The sequence below is a fragment of the Aquarana catesbeiana genome, linkage group LG07 (genome assembly GCF_042186555.1).
Source record: "Aquarana catesbeiana isolate 2022-GZ linkage group LG07, ASM4218655v1, whole genome shotgun sequence".
NCBI classification, from domain to species: domain Eukaryota; kingdom Metazoa; phylum Chordata; class Amphibia; order Anura; family Ranidae; genus Aquarana; species Aquarana catesbeiana.
The window spans coordinates 38,152,438-38,180,030 of NC_133330.1; the positions used below are offsets into that span (position 1 = coordinate 38,152,438).

Below are 27,593 nucleotides of genomic sequence, written 5' to 3' on the forward strand. Positions count from 1 at the left end.
AGCGACAATTTTGAAAAAAAAAGCGCATTATTTTTTACTTTTTGCTATAATAAATATCCCCCAAAAATATATATAAAAAAAACATTTTTTTCCCTCAGTTTAGGCTGATATGTATTCCACATATTTTTGGAAATAAAAAAAAAAAAAAAAATCGCAATAAAGTGTATATTGATTTGTTTGCGCAAAAGTTATAGCGTCTACAAAATAGCAGGTAGTTTTATGGCATTTTTATTAATTTTTTTTCAACTAGTAATGGCGGCGATCAGCGGTATGCCGTACATACCAAATGGGCAAGCAGATACACTGACAGAAAGAACCAATGAACTACCACAGCGCTCCAGTTAATTGAGAACTACAAGCAGACAACTGAAAAGGATGCTGGGGCTTGTAGTTCATTCACACACAGAGAGCTGCGTGAAGGAGTGCCGTGGCCATGTGGGCAGAGCGCCACATGACCACGCTGTTTTAGAAAAATGCCAGCTAGTACGGGAAACATCTGCCGTACTGCTGCCACGGGGGGGGGCTGCTGCAGCATTGCGAACATGTTACACTAAGAAAGGGTGGAACATGTTCCCAAAGATAGGGCTGGGAGATTTTCTGAAAAAGAAAAAAATCTGAGATTTTCTTAAAAAAAAAAAAAAACCTCGATTCAAGATTCGAATCAAGTGTTTTTTTTTTCACCACGCCGGTCCTGAGGAGCTGCGGGCAAGAGTTTTTAGGCGAGGCCACAGCTTCGGCCTAGACCGTGGGGTCCGGTCTCGCGGACTTGGCCGAAGCCGCGGACTCGCCTAAAAACTCCTGCCCGCAGCTCCTCAGGACCGGCGCAGTGAAAAAATAAAAATAAAAAATCTAAAAAAAATCGATTTGCTTAAATTTTGAATCGATTTGACCTCTCAACTCGATTCAAGATTTAAATTGATTTTTTCCCCAGCCCTACCCAAAAGTGAACTTATCATTTGTGATGCAGCAGTCTAACTGCAAAAAATGCACAAGAAAAAAATAGGTAAAGCATAAACCTAACTATAATTATTCTTAAAAATGTCCCGTCTCTCTCCCCCCCCCCCCCCCCCACCCCCACCCAACTTAACCTGTATAGAAAGAAAACGAACGGTATACTTACCCATGTTTAATCCGGTCCACTGTCATGTGAACCCACTGCTGCAGGGGAAGAAAACTAATCATAACTATTCCTAAAAATGTCCCTCCTACCTTCCAGCAGGACAACGACCCTAAACATACAGCCATGGGACGATGGATGGAGCCAAATACAGAGCAATCTTAGAAGAAAATCTGTTAGAGTCTGCAAAAGACTTGAGACTGGGGCGGAGGTTCACCTTCCAGCAGGACAACGACCCTAAACATACAGCCAGAGCTACAATGGAATGGTTTAGATCAAAGCTATTCATGTGTTAGAATGGCCCAGTCAAAGTCCAGACCTAAATCTAATTGTGAATCAGTGGCAAGACTTGAAAATTGCTGTTCACAGACGCTCTCCATCCAATCTGACAGAGCTTGAGATATTTTGCAAAAAATGTCACTCTCTAGCTGGGCAAAGCTGGTAGAGACATCCCCAAAAAGACTTGCAGCTGTAATTGCAGTGAAAGGTGGTTCTACAAAGTATTGACTCAGGGGGGCGCTATACAAATGTACCCCACACTTTTCACATATTTGTCAAAAATGTTGAAAACCATTTATCATTTTCCTTCCACTGCACAATTATGTGCCACTTTGTGTTGGTCTATCACATAAAATCCCAATAAAATACATTTACAATTTTGGTTGTAACATGACAAAATGTGGAAAATTTGAAGGGGTATGAATACTTTTGCAAGGCACTGTATATGGAAGATCCCGCTCTTAATTAGAAAATGAGAGTTCAACAGGTTTAGATATACTCAGGATGTCAGTGAAAATAAAACAGAGCCAATGCTAAACAAGATGGGACATTATTTTATTGACAGCACAACACTTAACATAGTAACTACCCAGTCCCAAGAAGCATTGTCAATGAATTTGCTCTCATTAGGAGAATCAAACATTACTGACAATTAATTTTCCCCACACAAAATTATATAATAAAGGACCAAGAGGGAACTCCTGTGATAGACACTTTCATTAGCCAATGGGCAGGATCCACCTCGCCAGGAAGCCACTTAGGCCCTGTAATGATGACCCTCCCATATTGCAGACCAGATAAAAGAAGAATCAGATCCTTAGGGTTTCTTATTCATTTAATATTAATGGAAATAATGCTCTTTAATTCCAAAAGAATGTTTTTTTGTTACATGATTTTTACCTGTAGCATTTATTTTAATTTTAAACATTGTGCTGTGAAAGTTTAAACTGGTAGTAAAAAAAAAAATGGCCCAGGATTGTCCCATAATGTGCTGGTATGCTGCATACTAGCACATTAAGACAGACTTACCTGCAAACGGAGCCCTCCAGCACAGTGCTGTCAAGTCTCCCCTGGCGCTTCCATCTTCACCTGGTCTTTTCTGGGTTTGTTTGAATGGCCGGGGCCGTGATGACGTCTCTTCCACAAATGTGCGCGGGAGCCGTGGCATCTATGAATGCACTGCACATGGGTGGGTGACGCCATTGTCTAATACCAATGTGATATCCTCTACCCAAGCGGTGCATGTTTAGTAGATATTCATTGTACCTACATGTAAGCCTGATTATAAGCTTACCTGTAGGTACAAGTTAACCACTAGAAGACTAGGCCTTTTCTGGCACTTTGTTTATATGTAACAACCTTTTTTTTTTAATCTAGAAAATTACTTAAAACCCTCAAACATGGATATATTATAATGCAAAAAAAAAACAAAAACACAATACATAACCCAAATTTCCTGTGAAATCTATAAGATACTCCTATGGCAAGCAAATAGATTCCAAGCATGTCACGCTTTAAAATTGCACATGCCCATGCAATGGTGACAAACGATGTAAATTTAACTATCTATAGGCGATGCATTAAAAGTCTTTACAGGTTACCACTTTAGATTTACAGAGGAGGTCTAGTGCTAGAATTACTGCCCAAGATCTGACGTTCGCAGCGATAGCTCACATGTGGGGGGGTGGACACATGCATTTGTGCGCTAGCATGGGGGGGGGGGGGGGGGGGGGGACTTTAATTATTAATTTTTACACTGTTGCTTTAATTTTTTTTTTGATCACCTTTAATGTAAACATCCTTTGTGACAGCAATGGTACGCGACAGCTACTCTTTATGGCGGTATCTGGGGTCACTCCTCTGCCACTGAAAGCATTCAAGAAACAGTAAGATAAGGGTTTTTGATTGAATATTTTGTTTTCAAATAATGGCACAGTTGACATCTGGGTAAACCGGAAGAGAGGTCATCGCTTCCAGATTACCATAGCGGAGACCCGATCAAAGCCGGTGCCGGCGGGTAGCTCAGGGCTCTCAGTGGGATGGGAGAGCCAGAGCAAGCCGTGGAAGGCAGCGGGATGAGGAAGAGGGGCGGGGGGGTTGGGAAGGCTGCTTAAAATAGCTGCTAGTTTGCTGCTCCGATTGCTTTGCTATAAGAGAGCCGACCGTTGGCTTTAAAAAAACGGTGCCGGGGCGATGCCTGCAGCTGCCCCCAACACTTGAAATCAAACAACGTAGTAGGTACATAATTTGGTGGCAAGTGGTTAGGATACGGACTTTGCTACCACTTTGATAACCAATTTCACCTTCAAGACCATGCATCATGTTACACCCATATTTAGGATGAAACATGGTGCCATTCTGCAGACATCCCCCCACTTCCACCCTTAAACAGCTCCCCTCTTACTTGAATAACAGGGTCCTTCTCTCCACAGCATCCTGTATTTTTTTTGCAGGTCACAAATCTGTGCAAAGATGACTAAAAGTCCCACCTGCCAATGCAGCAGAGGGGCTTTATAGTTCTCATTGGAACACAGTCATGGTTGTAATTCTTTAAAGGCTCCAGTGCAAAAATTAATAAATTCACATTTCTTATTTTTTTCTAAAGTGGGTGTTTTTTTTTTTTTTTTTTTAATTGGGGTATGCAAAAAAAAAAAAAAAACTTCATTAATTTTATGTCATGACTAGTCAAGTACTGAGTTAGCCAAAAACAAAAAGAAGCAGTGACAAATTGACATTCCTAATAATCAATCTCAGGACTGGAAGAGAGAAGACTAAGAACACTAAGCCAACACTTCTCCTCTAGTAGGGAGAGAATACAAGCAAACAACTAGACATTTTAGTGCAGTGGGATTCTGCTGTTGATCTGCAATAAAGATATATGGTTAATACAGAACACTAAAAAAGCAATGTGTAACTGGACCTTACAAAAGTAGAGACTCAGATTACAAGTGCTCATTAGGCAACAGCAGCTTCACATTCAACTGGATGGAGGAAACCACTGGAAGGAATAGTCTTCACATCACTGAAGTCCTATGGAATGTGACCAGAAACTACTAGATATACAACGACATGGAGAGATGAAAAACTTCACACACAGGAAGTGCGTTCTTCAATGATTCTCTTTGAAGGGCATTAAATAAACTACAACTTAATTCATACAAATGATCTTTTGATAATATTCATTACATAATGCAACACTACAACTGACACCTTTAAAAATGTATCTAAAGCAAGAACATTTTCCTTTTTTTTTCTTTTTTTACATAATGGAGAGTAAGGAAGGATAAGGACCCCTGTCAGATTTAAATTGCTGTGTCATCCGTTAGGAAGCTTTACTCCATTTGTTCTGAATGAATGGAGTGACTTGTATAGCGCTACCTATGCGAACTGAATCGCCTCAGACCACTGTCACCAGGACAGAAAGTGAGAGAACAAAGTGGGAGTTGCCATTAACTCCAAACAGGGACACTTCTTTCTGAGATTTCCTCTCATTTCCTGTTGTGTCTACAGGGCAGGAAGTGAGGGGAAACCTACCCAATGGAACGGGATTTCACCACTTGACCTCCGGAAGATTACCTCCCTTCATGATCAGGCCACTTTTTGTGATATGGCAATGCGTTACATTAACTGACAATTGCGTGGTCGTGCGACACTGTACCCAGTTTTTTTCCCACAAATAAGAGCTTTCTTTTGGTGGTATTTGATCACCTCTGTGGTTTTTATTTTTTACGCTATTAAAAAAAAAAAAAAAAAAAAACAATTAAATATTTTTTTTTTACTTTCTGCTATAAAACATATCCAATAAAATTTGTTTTAAAAAAAAAATCTAATTTCTTTATAGATTTAGACAAATATGTATGCTACTACATGTTTTTGGTAAAAATAAAAAAAATCCCAATAAGCGTATATTGATTTGTTCGTGCAAAAGTTATAGTCTACAAACTATGGTATATATACTGGAATTATTATACTAGTAATGGCAGCGATGAGCAACTTACAGCGGGACTACGATATTGCGGAGGCAAATCTGACACTTTGTGGGAACTAGTGACACCAACAGTGATCAGTGCTGAAAATATGCACTGTCACTGTACTAATGACACTGGCTGGGATGGGGTTAAATATCAGGGGCGATCAAAGGGTTAAATGTGTGCCTAACCAGTGTTTTTGTGTAAACTGTGTGAGGTGCTTTTACTAGGGGAAGAGATAGATTTTAGTTCTTGCTTTGCAGGGACACAGAATCCATCCCTTCCCCCAGGTCAGAAAGGAACTCTGCCTTCTTTATATAGGCAGAGCTTCGGTCTGAGTCTCTGCCCGACAATTGGCGGGTGCTGGCGGACATCGAGTGCTTGGCACCCGCAGATCGGCTTCTGTTTTGAAATCACAGAAGCAGCCAGTTGGCAGAGCACATGCGCCCCCTGCAGACGAAAGTGCCGGATCACGTAATATATACACACACATGATTCAGCACACAGCTGCTGCCGGGTGGTCAGCAAGTATTAAAAAAAAAAAAAAAAGACAGTTTTCATCTGTAAAATGTAGCTAGTTTAGCCCTAACCAATGCCATCCTGTTGCTTCTACCACCTCTCGACCTAGGACCCTCCCCTATGCGTACTTTGTACCCTGTGGCTTGACTTTAAAAGCAACCTTTTTTTAACTGGGGTGCCTTCGGAGTTCAAGGGGTGCTGTGAAAAAAATGCCTAAAAACTGCTCCAAATTGAACAAGTTGGCAGGTGAATTAAGTGGTTGTAAACCAGAATAATCAAAAATAAACTGGACCAGTGTACCTCACACTGTAAAGCAGACAAAATCTGTCCCTAGTCTGGCCAATCAAGGAGCAGCCAGTCATTTAAAATCCTCCCCTTTTTCCTACATTGAAAAAAACAAAACAAACCACACCCCGATTTTTTTTGTCACCACACCCCCTTCTCCTGTGACTGACAGAATAATAATCAGTCTCCTGCATGAGCAGGGAGTGTCTGTCCCGCAGCCATACACAGCTCCTCCACCTAGATCACTCCCCAAACATTCTCCAGCTCCCCTATGATTGGCTGTTCCTTGCCTGAGCATAGTTGGTCTAGATCAGCCTTTTTCAAGCAGGGTGCCCAGGATAATGTATACATTTACTTTTTCCTTTTAGAACGGATTCTGCTAGATATTTTGCAACTTTTTATCTGTTAAATAATACTTGTTGGTCCTGAAAAAGCAGGAGAACCGGCGAAACCCGTAGACCAACTTCAATGTCACACAGGAACACCTGATTGGTTGTAATCCTATTTACATGTGTTTATGTTTTTTTATATATTTATATGTGTACTTTGATTATTTGCTATTTTAATGTAACTTTGAAATAAAATTTGTATGTGGTATATTTACAGTCTTATGCACTCTGCTGTAAAGTTTAGCTAATCGTCTAGTTTCTGGGATAGGTTTGTCTTCTTACTCACTGTAACCCATGATTCTTTGCAATGTCTAAACTAACTTGATGTATCCCTTTAAAACCATAAAACATTTTGTGTGTGTGTGGGGGGGGGGGGGGGGGGTTAACCATTCCTTACTCTGAAATGGAAAACTGTTCTAGCTTTAGATATATATTATAATTCTGTTTTAGCTTATGGTTGGCTGGTAATGAAATACTAGGTTCAACATAGCAAACATACTATCGGCACACAATAAATTCATGCAGTTTTGGGAACTTTTACATGAATGTTTGTAAACAGTATTAGCAGTTTTATTTCCCATAAAGCTCCTTGTATTCTAGTTTACTGGTCCGTAAAGATTAGTGTCCACTATAAGACAGCTTTGTTTTAAAAACACCAGCCAGAAGCTTTAAAGACACTCACATATCATGTCTAAAATATATTAACATGCAGAAAATGAAAGCGGTCTAGGTTACCCCTGACCAGTTTCAAACGTAAACTGATTCGAAGTCTTCCATTGTAATGGCAAACCATATTCACGATTTAGACAGTTGTGCTGCATAAGCAGATCAGCAAACTACAATTCACCAGGGTAACAAAACTGCTGATCTGTGAAAAAAAAAGAAAAGGATGAAACGGATATTTTGATTGGATCCTATTCTACGGGGTCAACATAAACAGCTCTATCTTTAGACGCTTTGATGAATGAGGCTTGCTGTTTCCGATAAATACTAACACTGACCACTGCGCTCTTCCACTAGTTCTTATTGGCAGGTTCATGTATCTACTCCCATCGCCGTTACATTTCCATTGTGCGAGAGGTGGTGTAGGAAAAACATCGCCTGCTGGAACAAGACTGGTCCTGACGCTATCTCCCGCTTCTTTGCGCTAAGAAGGAAGTTTCTGAGAACATCGTGATGGCCTTCCCTCTAATGCCAGCACATGGATTTCTCCTGCTTACGTTGCTAGCCTTCAGTTCAGCAATTTCAATTTGCCAGATACTTTATTCACGTTCTCTTCCTCACCCATGATGCCGAGGACGGTGTGTGAGCCAGCTGCAATCTGAAAGGGAACAGACCCGTAAAAAGCGTCAGTGGGGAGACAATCACCTCCATGTGTTTGTAAAGGAAAAAACAGGAAAGGATAAAAAAAAAAAAAAAAAAAAAAAAACACAAAAAACAACAAACCACACAACACTCTACACAGGCAGTGCAGCTCATACATTTAGCTAAGACTCGCTCTAATCCCACCATGCTTTTAACTCTGGGCATCCACAACTCCTTCTATACCATTTCCTAGGACTACATATATATTTTGCCATTCGGCGGGAGGGATTTAAGGATGAGTTCCTTTCCTGGGTCCCCACTCTTTATGCCCGCCTGGCTTCCTTAAATAAGCTGGCTATACCTCCGACCCCTTTCCTGTCAATAGGGGCACCAGGCAGGGATGCCTCGTCTACCCTCTTATTCATTTTAGCACTAGAACATTTAGGGCTCCTTTACACTGGCTTCAAAACGTGGCATAGGACACACATTTTTTTTTTAAAAACACTTTGAATGCCAATCAAATGCCTGTCACTAAATAAAATAGTTAGCTCGGAGTCCTGTTCACATTGTATTTGCTTTGCTTCAAAAATTAAACCTCATGTTGCTTTCATGGTGCTTCAAAGAGTCTTCAAAGCCTCTACAGAAGTCTATAGCTCCATAGAAGTCTGCAGCTTTTGAAGGGCTTTCATTCAGCTTTATCTTTTGTTTGTTTTGCAGGTATGAGATATCAACACACACACACACACGAGATCTGCCAAGCTTCAAAAAAGCATCATGAAGCATCAAAAAGCATGTTGAAGTGGTAGGAACTTTAAAATGTGTTGAAGTTGAAGCAAGTGTTAATGAGCCCTTAGTGGCAGCTATAAAGATCCAACCTTGCATCAGAGGTCTTGAGATTGCGGGAGATCAAAGTTATATTGTTCATGGATATCTTTAGGTCTCTTCATCTCATATTTCCTTACTGAGCCGCTTATTTCCGACTTTGGCTCTCGCAATTTCGCATCAATAAGAATAAGATCAAAGCTCTGAACCTTTTGCTTTCCCCGAACCAGCTTCAGGGTGTTTGAACCAACTATACTTTCTCATGGCCACCCTCCTTTCCATACCTCGGTATTCACCTTACCCCATCTTGGGATTCCCTGTACCACGCTAATTATCCAGCCCTGTTCAAACGCCTTACTATTTCCTGGACTTCCCTCCAGTTTTTCTGGTTTGGGAGGGTACTCGCCTGATGTATGACATACCGAATGATATGCTCACTGACCAAGGTAAACTGCTCTGCTTCATCTGACTTGGTGACCAAGACTATCTGCCTCGGTTCTGTACCTGCGCAGAGGGGGTGGGCTGTGCCTAACCCTTAGTCGTATGACGCTGTTGAACAAATTGCACCTCGTTTCTCCTCACGCTACCCTAGAAACGTCAATTTAGGCTCAATTTACAAAATTGGAATGCTCACCCTTTCCTGCATTCGATGCGCCTATAGGATTCTGTGAAATTCTCCACCTGAATGATTTCCCCACATCTACCCCTCTGGATACGGCCCAATTCCTCCCCGCTTTTGATAACCCGGTAGCATTCCATTGGTGGCAAGGATGAGGGACTAAATACACCTACGAGCTCTTGTACCTCAATGGCAAATATTTAGAATATTTGCAGGAACACTGGCAACTCCTAGCCGTCGAGATTTTCTGTTATATCCAAATCCGCCACTATGTCCGCAGCCGCCTTAAACATCAGACTCCCAATGCTTAAGCTCATTTGAAAATCACTGACAGCAGCAGGGATCCTTCCTGAAGGGCCTTGTGTCTGATCTCTACGCAGCCTTAACTTCTAACATTGCACGTTTCCATACACTTCTAAGTGGGAAGCAGACCTAGGAAGAAGCTTAGACTAACCTGACTGGAACCAAATCTGGCTAGATGCTTCTAAATGTTCTCGTAATATATTCGCCCAGGGAAAACGCCTATAAACTGATCATGACTGATACAAGTAACCAAATTTGTCCCCTCTGTGCTATCGGGAATGCAGGAAAACAGGCACCTTAATTCATATTTGGTGGACATGCCCTAAAGCCCTACAATTTTGGTCCTGAGTCTATACACTGATTCGCACAGTCCTAAAGGTTTGTGTTGCACGCAATTCCTGGGAAGCGTTGCTGTATAAATTAATCCCGTCCTTGACAAATTGGATCTGCTGCTAGAGCCCAGCCTGTTAGAATTTGTTGGGATTATTATCCAGCACCTGATATCTCCACCATCTAGTAAGAAGCCAATCAATGTGGTGATGGGATATTCATGTTCTATGCCATACGTTTTTTTTTTTTAAATTCTTTATTTATTTAGGACAAACTTCTTTGACATACAACAGAACACGTCAATTTCTTAAACATGCACATCTTAGTCGAGTTATTCCACGAGTTAGAAGACATGACATTACTTGAGAACAATATCGTTGACAGAACAAAAACTACTTTTTCTATACAGTTACCTATAAGAATATGAAAACCAGGAGGGGTAAAAAATAAGAGGCGTACAAATGCGCCAAGTCCGATGTGATATCGATACCCAGGTATTGTATTGATTTATCTGCCCAATGGAACACAAAGGACGTGCGCATACTGCGAGCCTCCGAATCCGGGATCATAATATTAAGCAGAGCAGACTCGGCACAGTAGACCTTAAAATTTGACAATTTTCAATATCTCCGTAAGGCTGCTAGAATATTGGGGAGCGAGACTCGCGGGTTAGATACGAAGAAGATCAAGTCGTCTGCATAAGCCGCTATTTTGTGGTGTCCCGAGGGTTTCCGCACCCCTGTGATATTTGGGTCTTATGTAGCACAAAAACGGCTCTAGGGTCAATATGAAAATAAGGGGAGACCGGGGGCAACCCTGTCTCGTCCCGTTCGCTATCGTGAAAAACTCTGAGCGCCATTCATTCACCCGAACCGCCACCGACGGTTGGAGTAGAGGGATGAGATCCAATTGAGCATATTGGGGCCAAGACCGATAAAATGCCAGGCCACCCTGTCAAAGGCCTTTTCCGCGTCAGTTGAGAGCAAGCTATACGTGTTTTGAAGAACACTGAAGTTTTCTTATTTGGTTCACTTAATTCCCTTTCTTATAAGGGTCTTCCAGTTGGACACTTATTTCACATGTTTTCTGGACTGAATCATATATATTTTAGATTTGGCTATTAGTCACTATATAATTTCATCAAAATTTACGCTTATATTTGTATAAAAAGGAGTATATGCCCCATTTTTGCACTGTGAGTTTGATTAGCGCACCTGTTTTGTTAATTATTTATGTTTGTGTCAGGGGTTTGGACCTTTTTGGGTTGCAGAGTCTCTTAGATGTTTATTTTTGATTTTCATTTAAATATCACAAGTTTACCAATTCGACTCCACCGGGGGGGGGGGGGGAATTACTGCAGGATTTTAACCCTTTTTTTGACATAACGTTTTTAATAAACTGCCCACTAGATGGTGCTTCCCTTTCTATACTGGGTTCTCTCTCACACACACAGGAGCGGTGGGGGAAAATCACATGCGTTTTGGACAGGAATCTCACCGCATTCCTGTTCAAATCACATGCGATTCTTTGCAGTGTGATTTGCGCCCATTCATTTTGTATAGATGCAAATAGCACAGCAAAGTATCGGTTTAGGGAGCATTTTCAGAAGTACGAGTATTCGTGAAAATTTTTGGTATTGGCGCCGATACCGGTATCGGTGCATCCCTAATTTTGGCAGGGAAAAAAAAATGCATTTATTATTTTTTCCTGCAGGAGCCTGGAAAGCATTGCACCTATGACCATGGGTCAGGGGTGCAATTGCAGGGGGGGAATCAGGGGGACTGGAGGCAAAAGCTGGAAACAGGTAACATGTTCAAAAAGGTGAACATATAATTTAACAAAAACAAGTTCAGGGAACGAGGAATTATACCTTCTATCCAAAACAATCAAATATGTTGTGGGTGATGGTTGCAGGGAAAATCCTTGCATCTCCCAAAGTACAAAATGAACATGGTGTTTGCAAAGTCACGTAGCTCAGTATCCTGCATACGTAGGTAGTAGGAATGACAAATATCTGCAAATGATGAGGCTTGTCCAATGGATGCACAAGCTAGAACTGGTCTAGGGAGTGCCTGGAATAGACACACAAATGTGTCAAAGAAATCTGTCTCAATGTGTCTAAACGTCAAATGTTTGCATAAAGCATAAAATATGTATGTAACACCTGGGCCAATTTTGATAAATTCTGCCAACATGTGTCTCAGCAGGGTCAACATCTGAATATCGAAGTTCATCATTAGGCCTGGGTTGACACTTGTGAAAACACAGACATCGAGTGTGATTTGCACTGCAGTGCCGATCGCATGCAAGGTCTGTGCAATGCTAGTTCATCCATACAGCTGTGATCGCGCTGGTTCCCGCATCGCTACAGTGTGTACCTAGACTTAAGGTTTCCAAAGTCATTACCGTAACTAGAATTATGTTTATACAGTTTTCTAGATTAGGTTTGCCAATGCACTCTTGTACCTGAGTCCTACCAGCATCCTGCACCAGGTAAGTTGGAAGATCCAAACTTATTGCCAGAGCCTGTAGCTGCATTAGGTGAGCTGCACTTGCACCTTGAAGGACAACCTTCTTAGCCCTGTAGAAAAATCAAAGTGCATAATCAACAAAAAGAAACAACCTTTTGTTCTCCCTATACATTGAAGTGCAAATTCAATTCCGTTTTCTATCCTTTACTGTCATTACTGTCATTTCCCCTTTAAACGGCCAAATCTGTGCATGTCAAGAGAGTGTTACCTATGTAACCATGTTGCTTGACCTCAGCAATAAAAAATAAAAAAAAGTTACTCAAAGTGATATTAAATGCAAGTTAAAAAAAAAAAAAACCCACACATTTTACTTACCTGTTCTGTGTAGTGGTTTTGCAGAGCAGCCCAGATCTTTCTCTTCTCGGGTACCATGCACGCGCTCCTGGTCCCTCCCTCCTACCAAATGCCCCCAGAGCAAACACCAAGCAGGTGTGCTCCCGAGCTGCTGCTCTGCGTATCACACTCAGAGCCGTGGCTTGGCCCTGCCCATTCTCTCCTTACTGGATGTGAGTCAATGGCTCCTGCTGCTGTCTCAGCAAAAAGAAGGGAGAGTCTTGTGCACATCACTGGATCACGATGGGGCTCAGGTATGTAATGGGTGGGTGGGGATGGGAAGGCTGCTACAGACAGGTGGTTTTTGTACCTTCATGCATAGAATGCATGAAGGTAAGAAGCCTTGTGCCTTTACAACCACTTTAAAGCTGAACTCCAGGAAGAGATATAAAAAGACACAAATTATTGAGCTGTAATTTAGACATTAAAAGGGGTTTCTTTTTATTGCAAGCAAAACAAGTACCTGAAGTTGTCTTGGTATCATCCTCTTGCAGTTCCTGTACATCGGACTGCAAGAGAGAAGCAGCACAAGGTGCCGATCAGTTACACAGCAGCATGCCAACAAGGCACATGCCGACTAGAGTGGTAGATGAGCTCATCAGTCTTCTGCCTCTCCTTCACTGTCCAGTCACAGGCTGGGGGAGGGACAAGACTTCTATGTTTTACTTAAAGGGCAACTCCACCTTTAAGACCATGTGACACTTATATTTAGGGTGTAAGATGCAACTTGCCAAGCAGACCCCCCTCCAGGTCCATAACAAAACCCCCTCTGGTAGTATATGGGGTTCTTTTTCCCTGCAGCAGCTGAGAGATTAGAAATTGAAGCAGCTGTGCAGGGCTCTGCCCACACTGCCGAGCCGTTCAGTCAGAGATTTGTGATTAGAATAAACTAGGGACAGACAGACTTGTAGTTCTCAATAGAACACAAGTGCAGTGATCTTTACATCCAGCACTTCAACTGAAAGTCTGTACCTCGATATTGACACAGAGCTGTCGAAAGTCTGCACATTTAGCGTGCAATTCAGTGATTGTGGCTGTAATGTGTTGCAGGCTTGATTGCAATTTTTTTCTGCAAACATGGTGCATTTATTTATTTTTTCACAAAAGGTGGACTTGGCCTTTACTGTAGCAGAGAAAAAGCAGTCTGATCGGCTGCCTGACAGGGCTGTGTGGTAGAGCAGTGTACATATCAGGAATGTATGACCAGAAGCAAATCCTTCTGCAGGTAAACAACTCCCATACCGTATATACATTTAGCTGCCTGGAGTTTACCTTAAACACTAATCGTTTCATATAACTGGTTCAGTTTCGAAACCTGCAATAGCAATTGGCAGCATTTTAACAACAGTTATACTAAAGACCTGGATATGCCTGTTTCGAACGTATTACTTACCTGCCCCGTGCAAGGGTTTTGCACAGAGCAGCCCAGATGATCCTTTTCTGGGGTCCCCCGGCGGCGCTCTTGGCTCCTCTTCGAGTGCCTCCACAGAGAGCAGCTTTCCATTTCCATTGGGGCACTCGTGCAGGCACGTTCCCAAGTCCTGCTGCTGCATCCAATGACACAGACACCAGGACTCGGCCCCGCCACCCGTGTTACTGAATTTGATTGACAGCAGCGGGAGCCAATGAGACAATGGCTGGAGCTGCTGTGCTTGTTCCCGTCGCTGGAATGATCGATCTCAGCTAAGGAAAAGGAGGGCAACTGCAATACAGAAGGTTTTTCAACTTAATGTATAGAATGCATTAAGGTGAAAAACCGTGAGGGTTTTTCACCTTTAAGAATGTTAACTACAGAGCAATTATGCAAAAAAGTAAAGCACACTAATGAGGGGTAAAGCCTGGTACACACTACTAGTTTTTTTAGACTTAATGAAAAACCAAAAAAAAAAAAAACAGCTCAGGTCGGGGCCGCGGTACTAACAATCCAATGTTAGTACTACGGCCTCCTCTGCTAAGCTCTTGTGTTCTGACAGGGAGACGGCCCCCCCACTAGAAGACTCCAGTCAGCCAATGGCTGAGATAGCTGACCGGGAGCCAGTCGGCAGATCTTTTTCCATCATGACTCTTCGATAAAAGCTGGCGGAACAGCCAGCTTCTGTCGGACCGGTTGCCATACACATGGGCCAAATGTTGGCCGGTTTCCATTGAACCAGCTGATGTCGTCCGAAATTTAGCCCGTGTGTACTAGGCTTAAAAAGAGAAGTATTTTTTTTTTTGATTTTAGTTTCATACTGTCAGTCAGCGACTCTCCTCTCTGCTTCTCCACGCTCATTGGAGCGCTGAGCTGTGAAGGAGCGGGGAGCGGCTGTCTCAGCGACTTGCTGAGACTGCCATCAATCAAGGCAGCTGGCAGATCCAGACTTGGGAAGTCGGGATGACGCAGTGCCTTGACTGATGGCAGTGACATCAGCTGAGAGCAGACTTCAGACCGCTCTCTGCCGAAAACAGGTTTACAGGAGTTCGAAACGAATTGCACTCCTGTGACCCAGAGGAGAAGCCCAGCCTAAAAAGGCTGGACTTCTCCTTTAAGGATTGCAGCAGATGAAAAAAAAACCAAAACAATTAACCTCTTAATTATTCAGACTTACCCAAACACATCCCATTTATCAGCCATCTCCTTGGTCTTAGAATCCTTTAAGAGAAGTTGATATAAGCCGATTGCTGCATGCCCAACCTGTGCTGCAACCTAAGGCAGAGAGTCTGGATTAAACCACAGAAAGACTCAATTCCACACCATCAAAAGATCTGTACAGCTCACGTGTAACATAACCTATATCCCTCATCTATCACTGTCTGCCTAGAGGCAACAATCAACTTCTTTGAAGAAAAGGACAGCTGCATCTATCAGATGCGGCGGTGGATGAAATGGAGCTGAACAATTCCTGCACTCTGAACCACGTGGAAAATCCTAGATACAAGGTATCAACACATCAAACCAGACCCAAATGTGTCAAAGCATCTGCTACACTAAAACTGGAGAATGCACAATATGGTGTAGCTCGTCATAGAAGCCAATCAGCTCTCAGGTTTTATTGTCACAGCTTTATTGAACAAGCTGAAGTTAGAAGCTGATTCCATAGCATGCACAGCTGGTCCAGATTGTGCACTCTCCAGTTTTAGTAAATTCCCACTGATTTTATTGCTTGGAGTCAGTGACTACTGAAGTGAACTACTAAAGTGACTATCACTATATGAAAGATATACAGGTATAGATTTTCTGGCTAAGACAAGTATACCTAAAAGTGCTAGTAAACCCAGGAGCCTGCATTCACTATATCTGGTCTCCCACAGTACACAGAACATTGAAATGCAATTATTTTAGTAAATATAAACTGCTAAATACCTTCTCTCATCAGCAGTATATAGCAGTCTTGTGATTTCTATCAGTGTCTGGTTAAAGCTCGTAGGAGTTTTCATGACTGTCCTATGAGGCTGCAGGACCCCTGACCCTCTGCCTGGACAGTGCCGATTGGCCTTGTGCCGAGTTTCAGGTTTCCCCGCATCCAATTTGCATGACAGGAGATTGTGACCGGTTCTCTATGGGGCCGGTTCACACAAACTCCGGAGTGGCTGAGGAGGGAATTGCACAGAAGTCCTGTGCGTCTTTGGCTCCAATTTAGGTCCGAATTCAGACAAAAATTCGGGCAGATTTGTCCCTGAAAGGAAGAACACGAATGCACCGGACCCTCCGGTGTCAGCCGCATCCGTCTGCAGTGTGAAACCAGCCCTTAGACTTTGAGGGATGATTGCTCAGGAATGGAGTTGAGAAGCACAGACAGGAGAAAAGATCAATTCTTCCACAGGTAAAGATTTGATGGGCAACATTTGCACAACATCAGGTCCACACCAGACAATCTTGGAAGGTTTGTGCCACCTCGATTCAGCCAACATCTACTTCCTGGATGGAGATGATGGTTCAGGGATGACAGTCATGCAAATCCTTGTGCCCGTGCATTTCTTGGCTGCTTTGAAGAAACTGTTACCTTGCCCAAAACTACGATATTCACCTTGCCAGTGCTCCCTCGCTTCTCCTATGTTGCAGCCGGTGACCATACTTGGTGATTCCAGGTAAGGGGAAGCATGTTATCCCAGGAAAAAAACATTGTTGGGTACAATAAAACATTTCTAACTACAGTTAACGCTTACTCATAACCGGTTATGAGTAAGTGCTAACTGTATCGCGAAAAGCGTTAATGTTTACTGTATCCCACACTGTCTGTATTTAAGATGGTACAATAAAGGTGGAAGAGGTGCAGCAAATTCCAGACTTCCTTTTTTCCCCTGTGTATCCGCAGATGAGCTGTGCTGGTACCCTCACCTTGGTATCGCAGTAGGTGGATCGCTCACCTGGCATGGATTTGCTAAAGCATGTAACCACCTCTTCATGATAGTGCTCAGGCTTAGCAGCCATTTGCTAGGCCCAAGCACTGTCACATGACTGAGAACTGGTATCACTTTCCCCCTAGCACGTGAGACTAGACAAAACTAGGAATTATAGTGCTCCAACAGTGGCGGAGGCAAGAGTGTCAGGGCAGCACTGGCAAGGCAAATAACAGAGGTTCGGGTGCCCTGAATGGGACATGCATTAGTCTCCAACACAAACCAGCCCCTGCTGAAGCCACTTCCCTTGTGACAAACTACAAATGTGGAGGCCCAGCTGCTCGCTTTAAGGCCCATTCCCACCTCTCCAGCGTGGTTACCACAAAATGTCAAGTATGTTAGCATATAGTAATTTCAATAGTACCTTAGGGGACTGAAGATTGGCTTTCTCCAGTAGGCTGGTTCTCTGGCAGGAAGTCAATGACTGGAGCTTAGAAACTGCTTTGTGATGAGCTTTTTGAATAACAACAACATTGCTGTATATTCTGTGATAATAGGAAATTATTCCAGCAGACTTGTTAAGCTCAGAGGTCCTCTTTAAATTTTCCCCTATGCTGTCAAATCCATACATTTTTTTTTTAATGCTTGCATATACAAGCTCTACAGTATACTCATTCATTTCATGTTTTTATTCACAATCCCTTCTTCTAATGCAAGAAAGAAGACAAGATGTAACCTAATGGTGGTGTTGTATTATTTAGTACATCAAGAAACCTACCTTCCCTACCCCCATAGGGAGCTCCATGTTCACCACAAAGACCATTTTGTAAAACATTTCATCTTCATCTGCATACTGAAAATAAATACATAAAATATGTAAGAATGGTGATGATACAAGTAAACATATTTGAATTTTAACTTTTACTTCCATGTGGCTACTAGCCAAGACCACTGCAATGACCTCTTCTGTCTGATATATACATATACTTATTCAGTACCAGTTTTGTAAGAGACATATTGCTTCCTCAGGGCACATAGCCACATTATAACTTAATACATAAGGCACACCGCTGTAAACCTAAGGACATAGCAGGGGCTGCCTTAGATTTTACCTCAAGCACTTAACAGACATCTGCCAGCAAGGGTGAAGCAATGCTTCCTTTTGCATAGTCTCCATTCTTTGAGGAGCAAAGATTATTCAAAGGGGTCTGTGTCCATCAATGAACGTTCAGCGAAAAATGCCCGTTTGGGGGTGTTCTACATGCAAACTGTGTACAGAATGAAAAGTCACTATTATAAATTAGACAGAAGTTTAAGGATGATGTCAGATGGTGTCTCTGCCGCTAAGAGGCTGCCTATGGAACCACTGATCGGACCGCTATCGAATCTCAGTCACTAGCATGGGAGTACCATCTCGCCGTTTCTGCCAGCAAAGGAAAGATTCCATAGAGACAAACAGGCAGGATCTTACCATTCTGCTACTACAACCAGAAGCAGAGTCACCCATCTGACATCTACAAATACCAGTTTCTGAGGGATTCTGTCTACATTGCAATTTGTTGAACTACTTAAGGACCGCCCACCCGCAATGTACTGCAGACGAGCGGCCTGTGCAGGCAAAGCTCCTCGCTTCTGGGTTTAGGCCATGCACATGCGCACCCCCTGTGATTGTACACAGAGGGAATCTATCAGTAAGTCCCAGCCAATGGTTCATGGCCAGGACCTGCTGATCAGCTGTGTCAAATTACAGCCCAGAGCTCTGTGTTGACAGTCAACATAGGGATCTGTACAGAAGGTACAATCTCTCGGTTTCTTACCATGCAAAACTGGGATGAGAAACAAAGATCTGTAAGTAAAAGCAGCACATATTACAGTGTTAGTATCATTTCCCAGCCAGTGTCATTAGTACAGTAACAGTGTATAGTATTAACACGGATCACTGTATTAGTGTCACTGGTGAGGTCAATGGCAGTTAGTGCCAGATTGCCCCCAATACTATCACAGTCCAACTAAGTTGCCGATCACCGCCATTAGTATACAAAAAATCCAGTATATATACACACACACCATAGTTTGTAGACGCTATAACTTTCACGCAAACCAATCAATATCCACATATTGGGATTTTCAAAGACTTGTAGCAGAATACACTTTGACCAAAATTTATGAAGAAATTCGTTTATTATTGGATATGTTTTCAAGCAGAAAATAAAAAATATTGTTATTTTCCCAAAGTTTTCTGTGTTTTTTTTTTTGTTCATAGCGCAAAAAAGAAAAAAATCCAGCGGTGATCAAATACCACCAAAAGAAAGCTCTATTTGTGTGAAAAAGAAATTATTTAAATTTAATTTGGATACAGAGTTGCAATCATCAGTTAAAGTAGCACAAAAATGGCCTGGTCATGGAGGGGGTAAAATTTTCCAGCGTTTAAGTGGATAACAATTATACTGATCAATAGTCTTTTGCTTGTTTTATTTTTGGGCACAGCTTCCACAGTACAAATGCTCCGACTACTTGTGCCATGTGTGCAATAATTGTTCAGTTTTTATTCGGTTCTGGACATAATCTGCATCTGCAGATTGGGCTGCTGACAATAGGTCAGGAAGATCTATTCCCATTATCAACTGTTTTCTGTCGACAGTTGTATTACGGCTGGTCGTCTTATAAAACCACCTTACTTATTTCTACAACAGTTTTCACAAGTATTCTCACATTTATTTTAGAAAAAGAAAGGTGAATTTAATTACCAGATTGTGGTTTTCTAAGCTTTCAAAATAAAACATAGCAGCCTCCTCAGCAGAGATGTTCCCGGTCAGAATAAGAGCCTTAAAAAAAAAAGATCCAACAATTACTGTTTATCCAGAGAAATAACACAACAAACAGAAGATCAGGACCCTCATAAGATATTCCTGGATGAACACTAGTGGAATTACTGTCCCAAAACTTTCCTGTGTCAGCTTGAGATTCTGTGTATACTTCCAATTCCACCTACCCACAAGTAGTCTTTACAAAAGGGCTCTCAGTTCACTTTACATTACAAAAAAAAAAAAAAAAAAATTCATCTGGAGTAGTGAGACTCCCTTACTTGTTTATAATGGCTACCCACGAGGGTAGATACTGGAACTTGTCAGTGAATTGGTTTGAATTTTGGCCGGTTCAGCAAAAACCGGACGAAATTCAAACCATGTATGGGCAGGCTGAATGTACCAAGTTGGGTACAACCAGCCTGCTGGATTTTACTTGTGATTATCGCTAGCAGCTGCTCTAGCTGCTATTAATATCTCCATCTTCCCCCATTGGGGGAATACAATGTTTCGGCAGGAGGGATTCCCCTTTAAGCAGCGTCTGTGTTGATGGGGAAATCAGAAAGTGCACCAAACCCACAGGATATAATAGAAGTCTATGGCTAAGTGCAGCAAACCCACAGAAAAGCTGCAGGTACACTGCACTGCACCCGTGGTGTGGGTAAACTGCAGCACATCAGTGTGAAAGCAGCCCTATACTGTTATGCCCAGTGTGTTGCTTCACACTGACCTGAAGATCTCTTATTTCCTGCTGCTGGCACCACTCTGGAGACCACTAGCCGGGATAAGAGGTGGAGTGCAGTTGGTATCACCCCACATGAGGACAGAAGCCAGCACTACAGAGGAGGTATCGGCTTATGCAGCCCTTGCTCCCTACTACAGCTCCAACTTTACAAGTAGTCCTTCTGCAATGCACTCTGATACTCTGGAATGGTGGGTCAGCAAGCCCACACCACGATCTACCAGTCACCTGTCTGCGATCTACTGGTAGACCGCAATCTACAGGTTGCTGTTCCCTGTTCTAGGGCCATTATTTGCACTTTCCTTCAAACTGATGACCTGCAAATAGGAATATGTAAGGTCTGCGATGTGAGGAATTTCACCTTCAGCACTGGTTCACCATAGATTCTGGTGCGTTTGTCCGTTTTGACAGCCCATGCATTTCAACTGGCTGCCAAATGCACGGGAACATGGAAAAAGTAGTGCAGACATTACTTTTACTAATCATGCCACACCAAACTACATGGTACTGCGGTACTATTTGGTTTGGTGGCTGCAAACATGCTGAGTTTACTAGATGCGTTTGGGGTGCCAATAACAATTAATTGCACCTGCGCGCGGCTAGCAAGGACAGCAAATTCCTATGAGGTGTGGGAAACATGCATGGAAACACACCTCCTCCGCCAAAATCCATTTCTTAACCCCTTCCCGCTGACTTGCTCCCGGCCCTTTAAGAGTTCTAAAAGCCGGGAGGCAGAAGTGGGCATTTGGGCCACGTGACCGCTGTGAATGGTTGTCACACGATTGGAAAGTTCCCGATCGCAAGTATGCATCGGGAGCCTACCGAACCCCACCTGCTACTGTGCTGGGAGTGTGCAAGGAGAATACTCTCAGCACGGTAAGTTGTTTACACAGGGCTACATATACAGTGGGTAAGATAAGCATTGGACACGTCACCATTTTTCTAGGTAAATATATTTCTAAAGGTGCTACTTTCATGACATTTTCACCACGTCAGTAATAACCCATGCAATCCATATATACAAAGACACCAAAACAAATAAGTTCAGTGTAATAAAATGGAATGACACATGGAAAAAGTATTGAAAACATGAAGGAAAGGGAGGTGCAAAAAGGCATGGAAAGCCAAGACACCAGCTGAAATCAGTAAGCAACCCTGCCCCTTATCAGAGCAAATTAATATCAGCTGGTTCAGTCTCAACTGATGGCCTATAAAAAGGTGTCTCATTACCAAGGTGTCACAGAAGAAAGATCTCATGATGGGTAAAAGCAAAGAGCTCTCTCAAGACCTTTGCAATCTTATAGCTGCAAAACATACTGCTGGCATTGGTTATAGAAGGATTTCTAAAATTATGAATGCTCCAGTGAGCACTTTTGGAGCCATAATCAGGAAGTGGAGAGAACATCATTTCACCATAAACCGGCCACGACCAGGTGCTCCTCGCAAGATTTCTGACAGAGGAGTGAAAAGAATCAAAAGAGTTGCCCAAGACCCAAGGGCGACTTGTGGAGCGCTTCAGAAAGAATTAGCAGGTACAATTGTTTCAAAGAAAACAATTAGTAATACACTCAACCGCCATGCATGCCAGGGTGGATAAAAATTGATGATCGAAAAATAAAAAAAAGGTTTTTTTGGATTTATAGGGATGTAAACACCACCCCCCCCCCCCTTTTACTTACCTGAGCCCGGTTGTTTGTGCCGGGGACGAGCACACCCGCTCCAGCCGGTGTTTCGGATCCCGATTGGATAGATTGATAGTAACGCAGCCGTTGGCTCCCGCTGCTGTCAATCAAATCCAATGACGCGGGAGGCGGAGCCGAAACCTGCTGTCTGTGTCAATGGATGCAGCACCAGAACACAGGAGCATGCCCGCACAGATATCCCAGGGAGAGCTCTTCTCCGACGAGGCACTCGAGAAGAGGAGGAGCCAGGAGTGCCACTAGGGGACCCCAGAAGGAGGACATGGGCCACTTTGTGAATAACCAACTGAACAGGAGGCAAGTATGATTTTTTTTTTTTTTTTAAACAAACGGAACCTTTAAGAGCTATGGGCGGAAGTGACATTTTGACGTTGCTTCCGCCCTGCAATGGAATGGAGACAGGTGGGGGCCATCCTCCCCTCACTTTTTTCCATGCCACTGACATGAGAGGATCCGATCGTCAGCAGCAGTCAGATCTGAGAAGTCAGCAGCGGCGGAGGGCACCGGAGAGTGGCGGGGGAGCCCTCTCCCGCCGCCGATAAAAGTGATCTCTCGAGCTAGCTGCTGCCTTAAAGATATCCCTCTTAAAAGTTAGGACATATATCGGCGTTTGCTGCGCAACATTAAGGCTCTGTTCACATCTCCGCACATGGGGGCGACAATCGCGGTAAAAAACGTGCAAATAGAATAGCGGAACGCCTGTCGCCCAAAAGAATCTCCTGTATTTTTTTTGGGCGACAGGCGTCCCGCGATTCTGTTTGTGTGGTTTCACCACGCTTGTCACCCGACGAATTGCTGGAAAATTGCACCGCGTTTGGGGTGCTATTGGAATCGACGGGCAACGCCCCAGGAACACACGAGCGAATCGTGGGCAGAATCGCGGAGGTGTGAACGGAGCCTTAGACAAGCCTGTGAAATACTGGGAGAATATAGTACGGTCAGATGAGACCAAAATAGAACTCTTTGGATGCCATAATACACACTATGTTTGGAGGTCAAATGGCACATCACCCCAAAAACACCCCCCATACCAACAGTGAAGTTTGGAGGTGGGAACATCAATGGAAAAATGTACCAAGACATTCTTGATAAAAAAATCTGCTGCCATCTACCAGGATGATGAAGGGAGGGCGGACATTTCAGCAAGACAATGATCCCAAACACAAAGCCAAGAAAGCCCTCTATTGGTTTTAAAGAAAATGAAGCTGCTAGAATGGCCCAGCCAATCACCTGAGTTGAATCCAATAAAAAAAATCTATGGAAAGAACTAAAGATCAGAGTTCATTGAAGAAGCCCACAGAACCTTCAAGATTTGAAGACGGTTTGTGTGGAAGAATGGGCCAAAAATCCCACCTGAGCAATGAATGCGTCAGAAGGCATCTGGAATCTGTCATTACCAAAGGATTTTGTACGAAGTATTAAATACATTTCAATTAGCATGTTCAATACTTTTCTCTGTATCATTCCATTTTAATACATATAACTTTATTTCTGAACTTATTTGTTTTGGTTTCTTTCTATGTATGGAGTGCATGGGTTATTACTGACATGTGGTGAACATTTCATGTCAATGGCACCTTTAGAAAATATATTTACCTAGAAAAATGGTGATGTGTTAAATACTTATTTTACCCTCTGTATGTGTACTGTCAGCACCAAGGGGATAAATAATAAACATGTTACAGTTTCCTTGCCTGTGCAATGGTATTGCACAGAGCAGCCCCAAACCGCCTCTTCTCGGGTTCCCCACCGGTGTTCCAGGCTCCTCCTTTTCTCAGTGGAACCCCATAGAAAGCCACTTGTTTGGTGGAACACCTGCGGGCTTGCTCCCGGGACAGTGCTTAATCGCGAAGTGTTGGGGGGGGGGGTTACTTTAATGCAGGTGTAGCACCCAGGTTGTAGGCAGGGTTACTAACAAATTTAGTTTGCTAGGCGGTAACAAGCCTAGCTGATTGTTAGGGAGGAGCCACTGACCTTTTTATAAATCTGGGTTTGATGCACCTCTCTCCTCTGTCACTAGGTGGCATTGTTACCTGGGTCATTACATTGACAAGGGTTTAGTAAATCCAGACTAGGAGTGGATGGGTTGTCTCTGCCAATTGGAAGGGTTTTCTTCGCCGTTGGCCTGCTGGGAGAGCCTATTTATTCAGGCAGGGCCAGGTGATCGGGGTTCTGTGCCGCTTGGACGGCTGTCTAGGTGGACGTGTGTTGAGAAGCTCCTGGCTGCTAGAACAGAAGCCCGAGGCCTATCCGGGAGTACCTGGCTGCTAGGCGGTCTGATGCCTGTCCAGGTTGGAAGCAAGTAGCGTGGGGTTAGGGCTTTAGGCTTGGAGCCCAACCAAGTTGCCGGGGTTCTGCCGGCTGGAGAACCAAGCAGTTGCCACAGGTGAAGGAAAGCAGTTGCCCTCCGAGACGACCACTCCTGTCGCCAGAGGTAAGCGAGAACCAGAGTCAGGGGTAAAGGGGACACAGTCCCCAGCAAGGGACAATCTCTCCTGTTATCAGAGGCCAAGTTCGGTGGAGACTGAGCAAGTACTAGAGTAGTCTTTCACTAGCTGGGGATGGTGAAGAAGTTGGGAAAGCTTCAGCAGAGTCAAGCTAGGGACCCAACGGAACAGTGTGGGTGACGCTTGCAGAGAATTCAACAGGTCAGCTGAACAGTCAAGTCAGAGACCCAGCGGGACAGTATGTTGTGAAGGATCTTAAGGGATCCAGTGGCGGCTGGGATCTGAAGAGTCTAGTGAGAGACTGTGAGCTCAGCGAGAGGATCTACAACAGGACACCGAGTTGTGAATTGTATTAAAAAGTTACCAGATCAGTTGCTATAGGAGACAGCAGTCTACAGATACAGTTTGCTGCAATTCAGCTTAAAGGCCCTTGAACTGTATAGCTGTTCTATTCTGTACTATTCAGGCATCTGCGGGGGGGGGGGGGTGAAGATACCTGTCTGGGAAACACACAGTTCCCACAACACAACAGGGACCAGTGTAGACGTGCAGCGCGACTCGCGCATGCGCAGTAGGGAACCGGGCAGTGAAGCCGCAACGCTTCACTTCCTGATTACCTGACAGAGGATGGCGGTGGGGGCAGCCGAGAGACGATCGATCGGCTTTGGCTGCCGACATCGCTGGACCCTGGGACAGGTTAGTGGCCATTTATTAAAAGTCAGCAGCTGCAGTATTTGTAGCTGCTGGCTTTTAATATTTTTTGTTTAAGGTGGAGCTCCGCTTTAAGGTAAAAAAACAGCATGGCTTTAGAACCACTTTAAAAAATAAAAAAAAAGGAAGAAGAAATCAGTGATGTGAGATGTTACCTTCTTCGCCTCTTCTTCTGGAATATCCAGATCTCTCAGCTGTTTCAGATATTCTGGATTGACCTCCATTGTCTCCTGGGGAGCCTCAGACACAGCCTCTTCATGAGCCTCCATTACACTACGAGCAAGAAAACACGTGTCAGTCCACATACACCGATGTAGAACTGGGCCGCAGAGCTGACACACTTGGTGTATGGCCTGCCTATTGTCTTCCAGGTTATGGCTCCCCCAGGACATCCCCGGCCCTTCAACTCCCAGCAGAATACCAAACCAGTCGGGGGGGCGGGGTCGTGACCATTGTGTGTGTGTGTCGCGGTCACACTGCATTGTGTGTATGCCAAAGCTGTGTGTTACCAGAGTCTACTACTAGAGCGCCACCTGTGAGAGTGGGACTAAGTCAGCAATGGAACGTATTCCAGGACCCCCCCCATGCCTCTCACTATAAAGCCACACCCCCTGAAAAGCAGATATCTGGCCACACCCTATTATAACCAGTGTGCCCTTCCTCCCAAGGCTAACAGGAACAAGAAGTTACAAAAGTATCCAAATTTTATCCCCACAACACCATAGGATACCCCCCCGCGATGCCGCAGGATATCACCTCTGCTCTCTCCCTCATCCCCCCCCCCCCCCCCACAGGATACCCCTCTACTCCCACTGCAGGATACCCCTCTGTGCACCGCCCCAGGATACCCCTTCTGTACTCTCCCTCATCCCCCCGCGCCGCCAGATACCCCCTCTGCCCCACCCCCCCCGCAATGCCGCTGGATACCCCCTCTGCGCGTGCACCCCCCCCTGCACGTGCAGGATACCCCCTCTGCACCCCGCGCGCAAGATTACCCCCTCTGCACACCCCCCCCCTGCAGGATACCCCCTCTGCACACCCCCCCCTGCAGGATACCCCCTCTGCACACCCCCCCCTGCAGGATACCCCCTCTGCAATGCCCCTCTGTGCACCCCCCCTGCAGGATACCCCCTCTGCGATGCCCCTCTGTGCACCCCACCTGCACCAGCGCAGGATACTCCCTCTGCCCCCACCCCCCCCGCCGCAGAATACCCCCTCTGAGATGCTGCAGGATAATACCCCTCTGCACCCCACCCCCCCGCAACGCTGCAGGATACCCCTCTGCGCACCCCCCCCTGCAGGATACCCCCTCTGCACCACCGCAGGATACCCCCTCTGCCCCCACCCCCCCCGCCGCAGGATATCCCCTGTGCATCCAACCAGCAACGCTGCAGGATACCCCCTCTGCGCTCTCCCCCCCCCACCACCGCAGGATACCCCCTCTGCGCTCTCCCTCCCCCACCCCAGGATACCCCCTCTGCATCCACCCGCGACGCCGCAGGATACCCCCTCTCCAACCTTCCCCCCCGCGACTGTACCCCCGTGACGCCGCAAGATGCCCCTCTGCCTGCCCCCCCTTCCAGGATACCACAAGAAATCCCCGCACCTACTGACACCATGGAGTCTGCGCCCCCCTCCCCCCCAGGATAATCTCCAGTACCCCGCTGTGTCTCCTCCCGGGTGACAGTACAGACGCCTTTCTCCGTCCACAGCCTCCCCGGTCCTCTCCTGTGCACGCGCTCTCCGATAATATCAGCAGCTGGGAACGCGCTCACTCGCCGATGAAAGCTGGGATCATGTGACCGGATAGTGATAGAGACTTCCTGTACAGGGAAGGGTGGGCTGTGTGATCGGCGCCCTCTGGCGGCGGGAAGGGTGGGCTGTGTGATCGGCGCCCTCTGGCGGCGGAAAGGTGAGAGTGTCGGCTCCGGAGATCTCTGTTCTGTTTCATCAGATTAGGCGACTCGTCGAGAGGGGTCTGGCTGCAGAGTGGTGCGCCATTGGCCTCCACTTTTTTTTTTTTTTTTTTTAATAAACTTTATTGTGAATCTCTGCAGCTGGAGCTCCAC

The 27,593-nt window shown here is 44.5% G+C and overlaps 1 protein-coding gene across 1 annotated transcript; it reads right to left on the reverse strand.

The window, feature by feature from the left end:
* Positions 1–6,288: 6,288 nt before the first annotated feature.
* LOC141102946 (probable peptidyl-tRNA hydrolase 2) lies at positions 6,289–27,359 on the reverse strand. Its single transcript, XM_073592003.1, has 7 exons — positions 27,185–27,359; positions 25,680–25,797; positions 19,868–19,945; positions 17,899–17,973; positions 15,389–15,486; positions 12,403–12,517; positions 6,289–7,878 (listed from the first exon to the last, which is right to left on the reverse strand). The coding sequence occupies exons 2-7, from the start codon at positions 25,791–25,793 to the stop codon at positions 7,789–7,791; spliced, it is 570 nt and encodes a 189-aa protein (XP_073448104.1). The 5' UTR covers positions 25,794–25,797; positions 27,185–27,359; the 3' UTR covers positions 6,289–7,788.
* Positions 27,360–27,593: the final 234 nt, after the last annotated feature.